The 14703-nt window shown below is 41.4% G+C and overlaps 1 protein-coding gene and 1 long non-coding RNA gene across 3 annotated transcripts; both read left to right on the top strand.

The window, feature by feature from the left end:
- Positions 1-3568: 3568 nt before the first annotated feature.
- Positions 3569-4390, top strand: LOC139405933 (uncharacterized). Its single transcript, XR_011633923.1, has 3 exons — positions 3569-3723; positions 3972-4082; positions 4266-4390. It is a non-coding gene; the product is annotated as an uncharacterized lncRNA (long non-coding RNA).
- A 1548-nt stretch (positions 4391-5938) lies between these two features.
- On the top strand, positions 5939-14438 carry LOC139405932 (centrosome-associated protein 350). 2 transcript variants are annotated; one of them, XM_071148385.1, is made up of 5 exons: positions 5939-6081; positions 8500-8620; positions 9042-9189; positions 9953-10192; positions 12573-14438. In XM_071148385.1, the coding sequence occupies exons 1-5, from the start codon at positions 5980-5982 to the stop codon at positions 12628-12630; spliced, it is 669 nt and encodes a 222-aa protein (XP_071004486.1). In that variant the 5' UTR covers positions 5939-5979; the 3' UTR covers positions 12631-14438. The 2 variants fall into 2 exon arrangements, with proteins under 2 accessions (XP_071004486.1, XP_071004485.1); XM_071148384.1 differs by having other exon boundaries at positions 5939-6108; positions 12573-12755.
- Positions 14439-14703: the final 265 nt, after the last annotated feature.

Below are 14703 nucleotides of genomic sequence, written 5' to 3'. Positions count from 1 at the left end.
CCCTTCGAAGCACTGACCTACTGTATAGAACTACATTTAAAGATGTTTGTCTGAAAAGAAACGCAACAGGATTGTAGTGAAGCCCTTGCTGCCTCATGAGTTTCTTGTGAGATAATTCCCATACTGGTGAGGTGATTTTGGGGAACCTTCTGGTTTCTGTTCAACACAATGAGAAATCACCCCCCCCCCCCCCCCCCCCCCTCCCCCTCTCTGCAGGAATAAACCCACTTGACAACAATTACCTCTTTGTGGCATTGTGGCTCTTGGAATGTACAATACCTAACCTGGGCACCACACAAAGGCACCTGGGCCACTCAGGTGACAAAAAAAATCCCTCCTAATAAACCTGAACGTTTTGTGAGAAGAAAGACACACATAGGCTGATATAGCTTTTAGTCCTCTCATGGAATTGTACACACTCCAACCACATACAATTATTTGCACAAATCCATTCCATGTTAGTTTTCATGGTCAAAGCTATAGTTGGCACAAAGGCATTACTCATGGAAGTGTCTATCATAGTGAAATTGTAAGAATGTAAAATATATTAGTTACCTACTGTATTTGTATTACAAATACATAATTTCATATTAATTTAAACTTATTTTGTAAATGAAAAACATTAAGAAAATGTGTGTGTGTTTGCGTGTGTGTTAACATAAATATTATCCATGGAAATCCCAACACCAAGCTATTGAAACTACAAGGATATGTGATATAAACATGCTTTACATTTGATTCCATCACACCCTATGTGTTGTTTCCTTTACATTGGTTATATGTTTGTTTCATATGTTTCCTTTACATTGGTTATATGTTTGTTTCATATGTTTCCTTTACATTGGTTATATGTTTGTTTCATATGTTTCCTTTACATTGGTTATATGTTTGTTTCATATGTTTCCTTTACATTGGTTATATGTTTGTTTCATATGTTTCCTTTACATTGGTTATATGTTTGTTTCATATGTTTCCTTTACATTGGTTATATGTTTGTTTCATATGTTTCCTTTACATTGGTTATATGTTTGTTTCATATGTTTCCTTTACATTGGTTATATGTTTGTTTCATATGTTTCCTTTACATTTGTTATATGTTTGTTTCATATGTTTCCTTTACATTGGTTATATGTTTGTTTCATATGTTTCCTTTACATTTGTTATATGTTTCTTTCATATGTTTCCTTTACATTGGTTATATGTTTGTTTCATATGTTTCCTTTACATTGGTTATATGTTTGTTTCATATGTTTCCTTTACATTGGTTATATGTTTGTTTCATATGTTTCCTTTACATTGGTTATATGTTTGTTTCATATGTTTCCTTTACATTGGTTATATGTTTGTTTCATATGTTTCCTTCACATTTGTTATATGTTTGTTTCATATGTTTCCTTTACATTGGTTATATGTTTGTTTCATATGTTTTCTTTACATTCCCAGCTGGGATTTTCATCAGTTATCACCAGGTATCATCATGCAAAATGTTGCCTCGGTGTAAAAGACAACAATAATAAAAGCTTTACCAACAAGCCAATAGCCAAATGAGGTAGGCATACACTGTGCATGACTGAGCTGTGATGATAACTCTCTAATACAGACTCACCCTACTTGTCTGTGTTTCATAATAGTGAGAGGGGTCAACTTTACCAGGCAATAGGGTTACCAAATTTGAAATTTTGCACCACCGACCGAACACTGTACAAACTCTTTAAAACCGGACCGTCTTTTGGAAAAATGGGAAAATCCGGCAACCCTACAAGGGCAAGAGAACCCTCACAGTTTCACTTGAAACAGGGAAAAGTAAGTCATAGTTACCGTAATAGTAATAGCAAATTATAGCAAATGATATGACCATTCAAACACAAAACAGTCAACCTCCCAGATATTACCTACAGGCTCACATTTCATTTGAATGCTGTGCTTTACTTTGAAACCAAAGACAATTCTTCTCCACAATGGAGAGAAGAACAGGACACCAGGAGAAAAATAATGCTGTCATGCTCATTGCCCCAATGGTATGATGTGTGATGCAAGTTGATATGGGCTGAATTACAGGCCACTTGTCAATAAATCTCTTGTTCCAAGTAATGAAAGCATGAGTGACTTATTTAAATGGGGATTTATTATAATTACTGTACAGGTAATGAATGTGTATGAAACAGGTTGAACCAGTCACCACTCGGAAAGCAGTGTTATCCGTCACGAAACAATATTTCTCCACAACAACAACCCACCACTTCTCTTCAGCAACAGGCAGGTCAATCATTTGGCTACACCATTAGTAACGGTAATGACCTGTGACCTATCTCTTTTTCTTGAGTTGTGTTAGCCAGGCGAGACCTGTCCAATGCAAAACCAGTGTGAGCTATTCAAGGGAGACAAGTTTACATGTTTGTGTTTACGTGGTATACTAGCAGTCATTGACAACGGGAGCAAAGTGAAAAAAATAAAGTATAATGGTCATTGTTGATATGTTTGTAGGACAAAATATGCATATTTTCTAATGAAGATGGGTGAAATTAGTATTCAGCATATTTTATTGTCTAATGATTTTCTAATGTTACACAGTAGGCATTCAAATCAGGAGTGTGTACAGTATCCGGTGCCTATCAAATGTACTTTATTATAAATCTGTGTAAGTGGTGTTGTACATAACAGAGAAAGTGTAAAAACATACAAAAGATCACATGTAGATAGCAGGGATGAAGAACATTACATCCAAATTCCTATCACTTTAATTTCTCCTTGATGGATAGAAAATGTGACCATCGAACTGAGATTCAATCATATTGCAATGTCAAGTGAAGGTAGGAGTGTTGCCGAAACTATGAAGTGTGTATTTTAATATTTTTTGATTATGATTGGGTATGATCGCTCATGTAAAAGTGACACAATATACCATACACTCTTCAGATGCAAATAAATTAGGATGGAAAAGAGATAGATCCTGCAGAAGGTATGCAAAATGGCAAGATGTCGAATGAAAGAAAATAACTTGTTTTGCATGGCCATTCAGAGCCATGACCATTCATTTATTTATGGCGTAAACAAAGGCCATCAATGCAAAATTCTATGCAAACAAAGGGCTGTGTTTGAGAGTGACAGGATGTCTGTGCTTAAAGCAAACACATGCCGTTGACCTTTAGGTCATTATTTTGTACGGTGTCCATATTAGGACAACCTAAACATGTCTTGGCTGTCCGAATATTGATACCATAAATATAATATAACCCTATATGATACAGTGCGTTCTGCATGACTATCAAATATTAAGAGAAAATATCAGCCGGTACAACAATTCAGGACTGTTTACTCAAGTATGCCATTGAAAGGAAGATTTGCCCACCAGCTCATCAAGATATGCCTACAGTAGTTTGTAAAATGATTGGAATTGACAGTGACCAGCATTAAACTGCATCAACAACACCACCCACTTACTGTGTTTTTATGAGGAGGCTCGGGAGGCAAAATTAAGCTGGTGTCTGGAAGGACATGGCCCGGGACGCAGCCTGACTAAGAAGATTAGATAAGATTTACTTGTCAGCAACACTGCTCTCACGACACTGGACATAGCAACAGGTCAGTGGGTACTATATGGCGTTCTAGCATTCACCATGGAGTGTGACGGCATTGACCTGAAAAGAGCAGAGCTATTTTCATTCTGACATTCTGACTTTCATTCTCTTCACCTTTATTCCTACCATCTGGCTGTTGGGAAAGGTCTGTATTTAGCCTCCTATTTGTCTGTATAAAGGGTAGTGCTATTGCCTGTTTATTTCAGACTATTACATGTTTGTTTGTAATGGTTTGTTGAAGCTCTCAGTGAATGAATTTCCAGAATTAGCTGTATTACGGAGACATCATCCAAATGGACGTGGCAGAATTGTGGATGCAGGACTGATATCATATAGCCTGGTCACAGATTTTTTTCCTATGGGCACACCTCAACAACAACTTTCTTTTCTCAGTTAGGATAGGACAATGTGAGGAGATACTACAGCAGCATGGCGACGCACATCCTGTGGTGTGCGTTTGCATGGACATTCAAGGGTCTGTTATGTACCTGCAGGTTCTTCTGGGTGAGTGTGTGTCCAATAGCTTGGTCGCAGATCTGTTTATGCAACTCTTTGCCAAGAGTGACAATGACCATAGGAGTTAGCTATACAGCCCAAACTGGGCTATGTGTCCTGTCTGATAATTATAGCTTTGACAACCCTCTTGTTCTGGAAATACTGTATGACTGTCATTGATTTTTGATGCAGGTGAGCCCATACTACTCAATCAAATACATGCCCAATGAACCTCACAGAACAGGGAAGGATCAAGTGAAACAAAATACAGGTAATGAAAGAGAGTTGTCCTCAGTAAATAATGAAAACAGAACAAAATGTAGACTACTGTGATACATACTGGCATAGGATTGGTGTTCTAAAAGACTCTACTCTAATCCTCTCATCTATGTGTGTTATAAACTCAGCAAAAAAAGACACGTCCTCTCACTGTCAACTGCGTTTATTTTCAGCAAACTTAACATGTGCAAATATTTGTATGAACATAACAAGATTCAACAACTGAGACATGTACTGAACAAGTTCCACAGACATATGACTAACAGAAATGGAAAAATGTGTCCCAAAGGGGGGGGGGGGGGGGGCAAAATCAAAAGTAACAGTCGGTATCTGGTGTGGCCACCAGCTGCATTAAGTACTGCAGTGCATCTCCTCCTCGTGGACTGCACCAGATTTGCCAGTTCTTGCTGTGAGATGTTACCCCACTCTTCCACCAAGGCACCTGCAAGTTCTCTGACATTTCTGGGGGAATGGCCCTAGTCCTCACCCTCCGATCCAACAGGTCCCAGACGTGCTCAATGGGATTGAGATCCGGGCTCTTCGCTGGCCATGGCCGAACACTGACATTCCTGTTTTGCAGGAAATCACGCACAGAACGAGCAGTATGGCTGGTGGCAGTGTCATGCTGGAGGGTCATATCAGGATGAGCCTGCAGGAAGGGTACCACATGAGGGACGAGGATGTCTTCCCTGTAACAAACATCGTTGAGATTGCCAGCAATGACAACAAGCTCAGTCCGATGATGCTGTGACACACCGCCCCAAACCATAATAGACCCTCCACCTCCACATCGATCCCGCTCCAGAGTACAGGCCTCGGTGTAACGCTCATTCCTTCGACGATAAACGCAAATCCAACCATCACTCCTGGTGAGACAAAACCGTGACTCGTCAGTGAAGAACACTTTTTGCCAGTCTTGTCTGGTCCAGCGACGGTGGGTTTGTGCCCATAGGCGCATTGTTACTGGTGATGTCAGGTGAGGAGGCCTACAAGCCCTCTGTCCAGCCTCTCTCAGCCTATTGTGGACAGTCTGAGCACTGATGGAGGGATTGTGCATTCCTGGTGTAACTCGGGCAGTTGTACCAATCCTGTGCATCCTGTCTCCCTGTAGAACTGTCTTAGGCGTCTCACAGTATGGGGATTGCAATTTATTGCCCTGGCCACATCTGCAGTTCTCTTGCCTCCTTGCAGCATGCCTATGGCACGTTCACGCAGATGAACAGGGACCCTGGGCATCTTTCTTTTGGTGTTTTTCAGAGTCAGTAGAAAGGCCTCTTTAGTGTCCTAAGTTTTCATAACTGTGACTTTAATTGCCTACCGTCTGTAAGCTGTTAGTGTCTTAACGACCGTTCCACAGGTGCATGTTCATTAATTGTTTGTGGTTCATTGAACAAGCATGGGAAACCGTGTTTAAACCCTTTACAATGAAGATCTGAGAAGTCTTTTGGATTTTTACAAATTGTCTTTGAAAGACAGGGTCCTGAAAAAGGGACGTTTCTTTTTTTGCTGAATTTGGAATATAATAGAATAGAATGGAACAGAATTCTGGTCTCTGTATATATTTTGGGATTGTTGATTTCCAGACTCATCGAATCAGGAAATACCAGGAAGTCATGATAGCAGTGCCATGCAGAGGAGACTGTCCAAAGCTGAGAGGGAGATTCAGGCCCTCAAGACCCAGATCACCTTTGAGAGGGCAACATGGGAGAGGAAGTTTGTGGAACTGCAGGTGATACAGCAGGACCTACGTTATCAGGTGTGTGTGTGTGTGTGTGTGTACCCAGCTTGAGAAAGCTGCTGTAAGGGGCGAGTTCTGTCGCTCTATCGATGAATGGCTGAGGGAGACTGAGCCTCTTCTGAGCACAGAGGACACCATGGACCAGAAGTGGTCATCTATTAGCTCAGTGCTCTATCAGTCAGCGGCCCACTCCATTGGCTACAGAGGTAGGAAACATCAGGACTGGTTCGATGAGAACTGACACCACAACAACCTTACTGGACATTATGCACAAAGCACACAGAGCTACTCTCAACAGCCCCACATCTGCTACCGTCCGCCGGCAATGGCGTGCATCACTCAAGGAAGTGCAAACAACCTTGTATGCTCTGCAGAACGAATGGTAGACGAACAAGGCACAGGAAATCCAAATTTATACAGAAAAAACGACATGCACAATTTCTACAACTCAGCTAAAGCTATCTATGTCCCTAGAAGTTGCTCCATCACCCCCCTGATAACAACTGATGGTCTGACTCTCTTGAAGGACCAAAACCAGATCCTGATAAGGTGTGCTGACCACTTTGAAGCACTACTCAATCAGCGTTCTCCTACAGACCACTCCATCCTGGAAGAACTGCCTGTCCGTCCACCCATTCAAGACGTCCACCATTCACCAACCTTCCAAGAGGTATTATCAGCTATCCGTTCCTTCAAGAACAACAAGGCTCCTGCCACTGAGAGCATCCCGGCAGAGCTACTGAAGAAGGGAGGTTACTTGTGCACCAGAACGCTCTACCAGTACGTCACTGAGGTTTGGGACGGGGAGATCGTCCCACAACAGTGGTGGGATGCAAACATTGCCACCGAACAAGGGTGCCAAGTCCATCTGGGACAAACAGCCGGGGGATACCCATTCTGGCTGTTGCCAGCAAGGTCCTGATGCGCCTTCAGAAAGAACAGGAGTACGGTCGACATGATATTCACTGCACAGCAACTCCAGGAGAAGTGCTGTGAACAACATCCGGACCTTTTCATGGCCTTTGTCGACCTCTCCAACGCCTTCGACACAGTGAGCAGGGAACTACTATGGGGCATTCTACTCAAATATTGCAGGCTGTCCAGACAAATTTGTCAACATCCTTTGCCAGTTCCATGATAGGATGATGGCTCGGGTGGCCATAGGAGGGCAGGAGTCAGTGGCCTTTGGAGTAAGCATCGGTGTGAGGCAGGGGTGTGTGCTGGCACCTGTACTCCTTAACATCTTCCTCCTATGTGTCACCCTGCTTCTCCACAAGGAGCTTGAGGACAGTAGCGGGGTTGCGGTGGACTTCAGGCTAGATGGAACCCTATTCAACATCAGGAGGCTCCAAGCAACCACCAGGGTTTTGACGGAACGGGTTCTTGAGCTGCAGTATTCTAATGACTGTGGCACGACCTCGAAATTAAAAATAGGATCAAGCAAGCATCAGCTGCCTTCGGGAATCTCAGACGCAGGGTCTTCCAAAACAGGGATCTCCACCTCCACACCAAAGTCGCAATCTATCAAGCCGTCTGCATCACCACACTTCTATACAGCTGTGAATCCTGGGTCACTTACAGTTGCCACAACAAGCAGTTTGAGCGATTCCACAGAAGATGCCTGCAGCGCATCCTGGGAATCACCTGGTGTGACCGTGTGCCCCATACAGAAATACTTGCTACTGTAAGACCAACTGCAAGAGTATGGAGGCCATGGTCACCCAACACCAACTGCACTGTCTCGGGAGCTCTTGCAGTGGAAGATCCTGTATGGCCAGCTACATCTTGGCCGGTGGTCTGCAGAGGGGGCCAGCTACATCTTGGCCGGCGGTCTGCAGAGGGGGCCAGCTACATCTTGGCCAGCGGTCTGATGAGGGGGCCAGCTACATCTTGGCCGGCGGTCTGCAGGGGGCAGATGAAGCACTACAAGGACCAGAAGAAGTGCAACATCAAACCCACAGACCTGGAGGATTCTGCTGCTGACCGTTCCAACTGGTGGCAGCTCTGCCAGAGCGAGGTACAGAGGTGGGAGGAGAGGAGCACAAACAGTTCAGGTGACATACAACCACGCCTGCCCCCACCAACACAGACTGCATATGCCTCACCTGCAATAAAGTTTGCGGATCTCGGATTGGACTCTACAGTCCCAAATAATTCAGCGTTAACTCAGAAGTGGAGGTAATCATCGGATACGATGAACTAATGTAAAGTAACGTGTGTCTGAGTGTGTGTGTGTGTGTGTGTGTGTGTGTGTGTGTGTGTGTGTGTGTGTGTGTGTGTGTGTGTGTGTGTGTGTGTGTGTGTGTGTGTGTGTGTGTTTGTGAGCACCTGTATGATTATGTGTTAGTATGTGTTTCATAATTTAGTCATAATAATAACTTGATGACAGCTTTGTTTTATTTTGATCAGCTGATCTCTGAGACTGTAGCCAGGCCTGGAAGTTTACTTCAGGTTGGCAGCGTCGAGGACATTGGCGAGTCAGAGGTGGAAAACAGACAGTCGAACGATGGAAAGGACCAGGACAGCTCAAGTAAATCACATGATCAACAGTACTTGATTTGCTGTAATCATCATTAAAGGGACATTGCACTCCAACATAAAAGCTTGTCAGATGTTTCCATACCTCAAAAGTAGATTAGTGTTCAGATAAGTCCATGTCACAGGCCATTTGTTGCGTAGATCAAGCTATATGCTTTAATCCCAAATGAATGGAAAAGATAAGCGTTTTCCTAGTTCAAGATTTTATTCGTGCTCATCTTTTTCATTCATTTGTGGTTAAGGCATATAACTAGATCTACACACCCACAGTTTTGGAGCATGTATTCATCTTGCCATTGGGCTAGTTTTGAGGTCTGAAAACATCGGACATGTTAAGTCTGAAGTGTAATCTCCCTTTAAGATCTGCATTTTGAACAGCAAAGAATAATCTTATCCATTACTTAAAATAACAGGCAGCTTGAGCCATTCCAACCGAAGCAAAGGGTCTGAGAGGATGTCATCAACAGGCGACACATGCCAAAGCAGCTTGTCTTGCAGCCAGGTCTCATTGAACTCAGCATTTGGCTTCAGACCCATTTCTGCTCTGTCTACAGCCACCAGGTAGAGCCATTTCTCTTCACCTGCTCCCAGCTGTCAAAAGGCCATTAAACTTAAAAATCTGTTTGACACTTGTTTTCAGACCTCAAAATTGGTCCATGGAAAGCACCATGTAATTTCCAGATTTGCAGTGCTTATCTTTTCCATTAATTTGGAGTTGAGGCATGTAGCTGGATCTACACAAAAAAGGACTGCTTTTGAGGTCTGTCAGACTGTCTACACAGCCAGCCCAATTCTGATATTTTTTACACTAATTGGTATTTTGAGCAATCACATGAGATCTTTTTCAGAGCTGATCTGATTGGTCAAAAGACCAATTAGTGAAACAAAGATCATAATTGGGCTGACTGTGTAAACATAGCCAAACAGACCTGGGTTAAAATACATGTGTAGTTAAGTATTTGTTATTTCAATATTTCTTTGAGTATTTTAGAATAATGTGGCTAAAATTGACCACTTAGATTTGAACTATTTAAAAGTATTTAACAAAAATAATCCTATAGCCTACAACTTTCAAATATTTGTTTCCAAATTCATTATTTCAAACACCCCTAGGACCAAACAGACTGCCTGTATATCTGAGTATTTTCAAATGCATTCCAATATATAAAAATATCAAAATCCTTACTTCAAAATATCTTTGAGAGTAATTAAATAGTATTTGAACCCAGGTCTGATCTGAAAACTTTGATTTTAGAGTGTAATGTCCCTTTAAATCCTATTCATTTTAAGCCATCTAAAAATAGCAAATCTTCCGTCTCCCCAGTGGGAGCTCCTGGAGGAGCTACACCGGTCCACACCGTGTCTTTGTGCCTCACTCCCCCCTGGACCTGCAGACGGGACACCGGGTTCGAGTCCTGCTGCCCTCGGGACGGATCAGCACAGGCACGGTTCGTTACCTGGGCCACCTGGAGGGGGAGCCAGACTTCCATATGGGAGTGGAGCTGGAATCACTTGAACACGGGCAGCAAGATGGCACACACAGGGGACAGTGCTACTTTGAATGGTAAGTATTCTTCATTTACCAAGAATTTGTAGTCTTAAATCAGTTAGTCTGTAAATAAGGGATGTTTCATCCTTACATTTTTACATTGGTAGAATTGCTAGAGATCTGCTGTCGACTATAAATATGTCTCTATTTTTAGAGGTGACAGGAAAAGGTTCTACAGTGCTTTTAGTTATAACTGAAGGGTTTATTTACTTGAAATAAGTTATTCACTGAATCCTGTTGTTTACAGTAGTAGGGCCTCCAGGCCGCTCACACACACAAGTAACAATTTTAAATAATTGTTTATTGAAAAATCTATTAATTTTCTAAATGCCATTGTGGACATGGATGGAAAGTTGTTTGATTTTGAAACTGTGTTTAGAGACTATGGGGATGTTTGTTCAAATCATATGTATGCTCAATTGCTCTCTGCTATGTCCCCCACATGGAAAGCTAAGATGAAGAAAGTAACGCATAATTTAACTGTATGTAATCCTACTATAAAAAACTAAAAAATTGATTCAAAAAGCTAAAATCAACTCTGAAATATACCAACTCACATTCCATCACCTATCTGCAATTCCATACACATTTCAAACATATTGGAAAGATCCCAATACCATGGAACCCAATACCATGGAAGCAGGTCTTCAATTTCACATACAAAACATCAATAGATACTCAAGAGACTTTCAGTTAGGGATTCTCCGGTACTTTTGTATTACTCTTAGCCAGTAGTTCTGAAAGTAGTGCCCACAAGCAAAAAGTGGTACCCGACAATTGCGTACTACATCACATATGTGCAGATATTCTCTCTCTTGCTCTGCTCTGTGTGATTCTATCTAGCTGTCAACAAAGAAAATACTGTCCATTTAGTGTATTGAGCAAGACTCTAAATGAAGGTTCTGTCATGAAGAGGAGAAGGACATAATGCATCTGTTTTGGTACTGTCAGACAGTGAGCTCCTTTTGGCTACAGGTTCAAGGCTGGCTTTCCCATCAGTCCATCAAACTATGTATTAAGCCCCAACTTATCATCTTGGGTGACGTCATTGTCCATATCCCCTCAATTAATGACACAATACTTCTGCTAGGCAAAATATTCATATTCAAAACACAAAGTTCTACATCTCTAACACCCAACCTGTTTAAACAATTAATTAGCAATTCCCGGGGCCACCCACACATAAAATGAATGCACACAGTCGCTTTGGATAAAAGTGTCTGCAATGTTATATTATTTGGGTAGCCAGGCAATATCTATTTGAGAAAGTCCACAATATTGTTATTGAACAATATCTATTAAAATTAACATATGCTACTATAAGGGTAAAATGATCCATATGCCATGAAGTGTAAAGCAAACAACGTTTGTCCTTATTTATTTTTTGTATTAGAATACTACACCATGGCATTACTGATAACTGTCTCACAGAACGGGACCGCCGAGAGCTGAAGCGCGTAGTGCGTAAAAATCGTCTGTCCTTGGTTGGAATACTCACTACCGAGTTCAAAACTGCCATTGGAAGTAACTGTTCATCGGGAACTGCGCAATGCCAAGTGTTGGCTGGAGTGGTTTTAAGCTCACCGCCATTGGACTCTGGAGCAGTGGAAATGCATTCTCTGGAGTGATTGATCACACTGAGTTTGGCAGATTCCAGGAGAATGCTACCTGCCGCAATGTATAGTGCCAAATGTAAAGTTTGTTGGAGGAGGAATAATGGTCTGGGGCTGTTTTTCATGGATCGGGCTAGGCCCTTTAGTTTCAGTGAAGGGAAAATGTAACGCTACATATACAATGACATTCTAAACTATTCTGTACTCAGGGTAGGGAAGGCCCTTTCATGTTTCAGCATGACAATGCCCCTGTGCAAAAATCGAGATACATACATAAATGGTTAGTTGAGATCTGTGTGGAAGAACTTGACTGGCTTGCACAGAGCCCTGACCTCAACCCCATCGAACACCTTTGGGGTGAATTGAAACGCCGACCGCGAGTCAGGCCTAATCACCCAACATTAGTGCCCAACCTCACTAATGCTCTTGTGGCTGAACGGAAACATGTCCCAGTAGCAATGTTCCAACATGAAAAGTGAAAAGCCTTCCCAGAACAGTGAAGGTTGTTATAGCAGCAAAGGGGGGATCAACTCCATATGAATGCCCATGATTTAGGAATGAGATGTTTGATGAGCAGGTGTCCACATACTTTTGGTCATGTAGTGTATTTATTCTCTTTATCGGGAAATATGATATTTAGTAGGGATATTTTTATAACACTGTGCTATATATATATATATATATATATATATATATATAGACCCAATGGTCTGCCTAATTTTAATCTAAGGTATTGAAATCTAACTGCCATGTGGTGACTGTCTGTTTCCCTTCCCTTGCAGCAAGGCTGGCCACGGTGCCTTTGTGCCATTCACCAAGTTGTTGATGGCATGGGAGTGATGACATCACAGTCTCTATGGTGGAGGGTCACATCTGGATATTTCATATGGACTCTTTGGCATCAATTACGAATGGTCTCTGAAAGTAAACTTACACTACTGGTCAAAAGTTTTAGAACACCTACTCATTCAAGGGTATTTCTTTATTTTTACTATATTCTACATTGTAGAATGATAGTGAAGACACCAAAACTATATAATAACACATATGGAATCATGTAGAAACCAAAAAAGTGTTAAACAAATCAAAATATATTTTATATTTGAGATTCTTCAAATAGCCACCCTTTACCTTGATGACAGCTTTGCACACTCTTGGCAAACACTCCATCACTCTCCTTTGTGGTAAAATATCCCTTACACAGCCTGGATGTGTGTTAGGTCATAAATCACAGACAGTGTCACCAGCAAAGCACCCCCACAACATAACACCTCCTCCTCCATGCTTTACTGTTGGAAATACAAATGCGGAGATCATCCGTTCACCCACATCAGGTCTCACAACGACACGGCGGTTGGAACCAAAAATCTCCAATTTGGACTCCAGACCAAAGGACACATTTCCACCTGTCTAATGTCCATTGCTTGTGTTTCTTGGCCCAAGCAATTCTCTTCTTATTATTGGTGTCCTTTAGTAGTGGTTTATTTGCAGCAATTTGACCATGAAGGCCTGATTCACACAGTCTCCTCTGAACAGTTGATGTGTCTGTTACTTGAACTCTGTGAAGCATTTATTTGGGCTGAAATATCTGAGTCTGGTAACTCTAATAAACTTATCTTCTACAGCAGAGTCTTCCATTCCTGTGGCGGTCCTCATGAGAGCCAGTTTCATCATAACGCTTGATGGTTTTTGCGACTGCAATTGAAGAAACATTCAAAGTTCTTGAAATGTTCCGTATTGACTGACATTCATGTCTTAAAGTAATGATGGACTGTCTTTGCTGACTTGAGCTGTTCTTGCAATAATATGGACTTGGTCTTTTACCAAATAGGTCTATCTTCTGTCTAACACAACTGATTGGTTGAAATGCATTAAGAAGGAAAGAAATTCCCCAAATGAACTTTTAGGAAGGCACATCTATTAATTGAAATGCACTACCTCATGAAGCTGGCTGAGAGAATGCCAAGAGTGTGCAAAGCTGTCATATATTTTGATATGTTTAACACATGTTTGGTTACTACATCATTCCATATGTGTTATTGCATAGTTTTTATGTCTTCACTATTATTCTACAATGTAGAAAATAGTACAAATAAAGAAAAACCCTGGAATGAGTAGGGGTTCTAAAACGTTTGACCGGTAATGTAGAGGCACAAGTTTATTGGGAATATGGCACCCCTGATGTATCTACTGTACAACCAACATTCTTCAAAGATCATAGAAGTGTCAACATCGGCCCTGTATTAAAGACCAACATTGGCAAAAGAAAAAGAGAACAAAATTGTAAATACTATATACAGTAGTATATGCTGTACATGTATACAGTGGTATATGTGGGATGAGCACTAACACTGTTGTCTTTGTGTTCAGAAATAACAAGTAACAATCTTGTAGCATCAAATAGTATTAGCTTATTATGCGTTTCGATAGAAGTACACTATACAGTATATCTTGCCAATAGAAACATTTGGTATTATGGATGTGCAATAAACATTTAGAGTCTCCCAATGACAAATACTAGAACATACAGTGCTGTGAAATAGTATTTGCCCCCTTTCTGATTTGATCTGTTTTTGCATATTTTTGATACCGAATGTTATCAGATCTTTAACCAAAACCTAATGATAGATAAAGGGAACCTGAGTTGACAAATAACAGCAAAAATGTATACTTATTTGATTTACTTAATTAACAAATTTATGGTGCACCCAATTCCCCTTTGTGAAAAAGTAATTGCCCCCTTACATTCACTAACTGGTTGTGACACCTTTTGCTGCAATGATCAGTCTCTCACATCGCTGTGGAGAAATGTTGGCCCACTCTTGCTTGCAGAACTGCTTTAAGTCCCATTTGTGGGTTTTCAAGCATGAACTGCTCGTTTCAAGTCCTGCCACATCTCAATTGGGATTAGGT

Source organism: Oncorhynchus clarkii, chromosome 3, assembly GCF_045791955.1.
Source record: "Oncorhynchus clarkii lewisi isolate Uvic-CL-2024 chromosome 3, UVic_Ocla_1.0, whole genome shotgun sequence".
Classification (NCBI taxonomy): Eukaryota; Metazoa; Chordata; class Actinopteri; order Salmoniformes; family Salmonidae; genus Oncorhynchus; species Oncorhynchus clarkii.
The sequence above is the reverse complement of the archived record's forward strand: the minus strand, read 5'-3'. Positions and strand labels throughout refer to the sequence as shown.

Coding starts and splice junctions, on each gene's coding strand:
- LOC139405932 (XM_071148384.1), top strand. CDS start 5,980: ATGCAGAGGAGACTGTCCAAAGCTGAGAGGGAGATTCAGGCCCTCAAG. Junction 6,109..8,499: donor AGCAGGACCTACGTTATCAG/GTGTGTGTGTGT, acceptor TATTTTGATCAG/CTGATCTCTGAGACTGTAGC. Junction 8,621..9,041: donor AAAGGACCAGGACAGCTCAA/GTAAATCACATG, acceptor TTAAAATAACAG/GCAGCTTGAGCCATTCCAAC.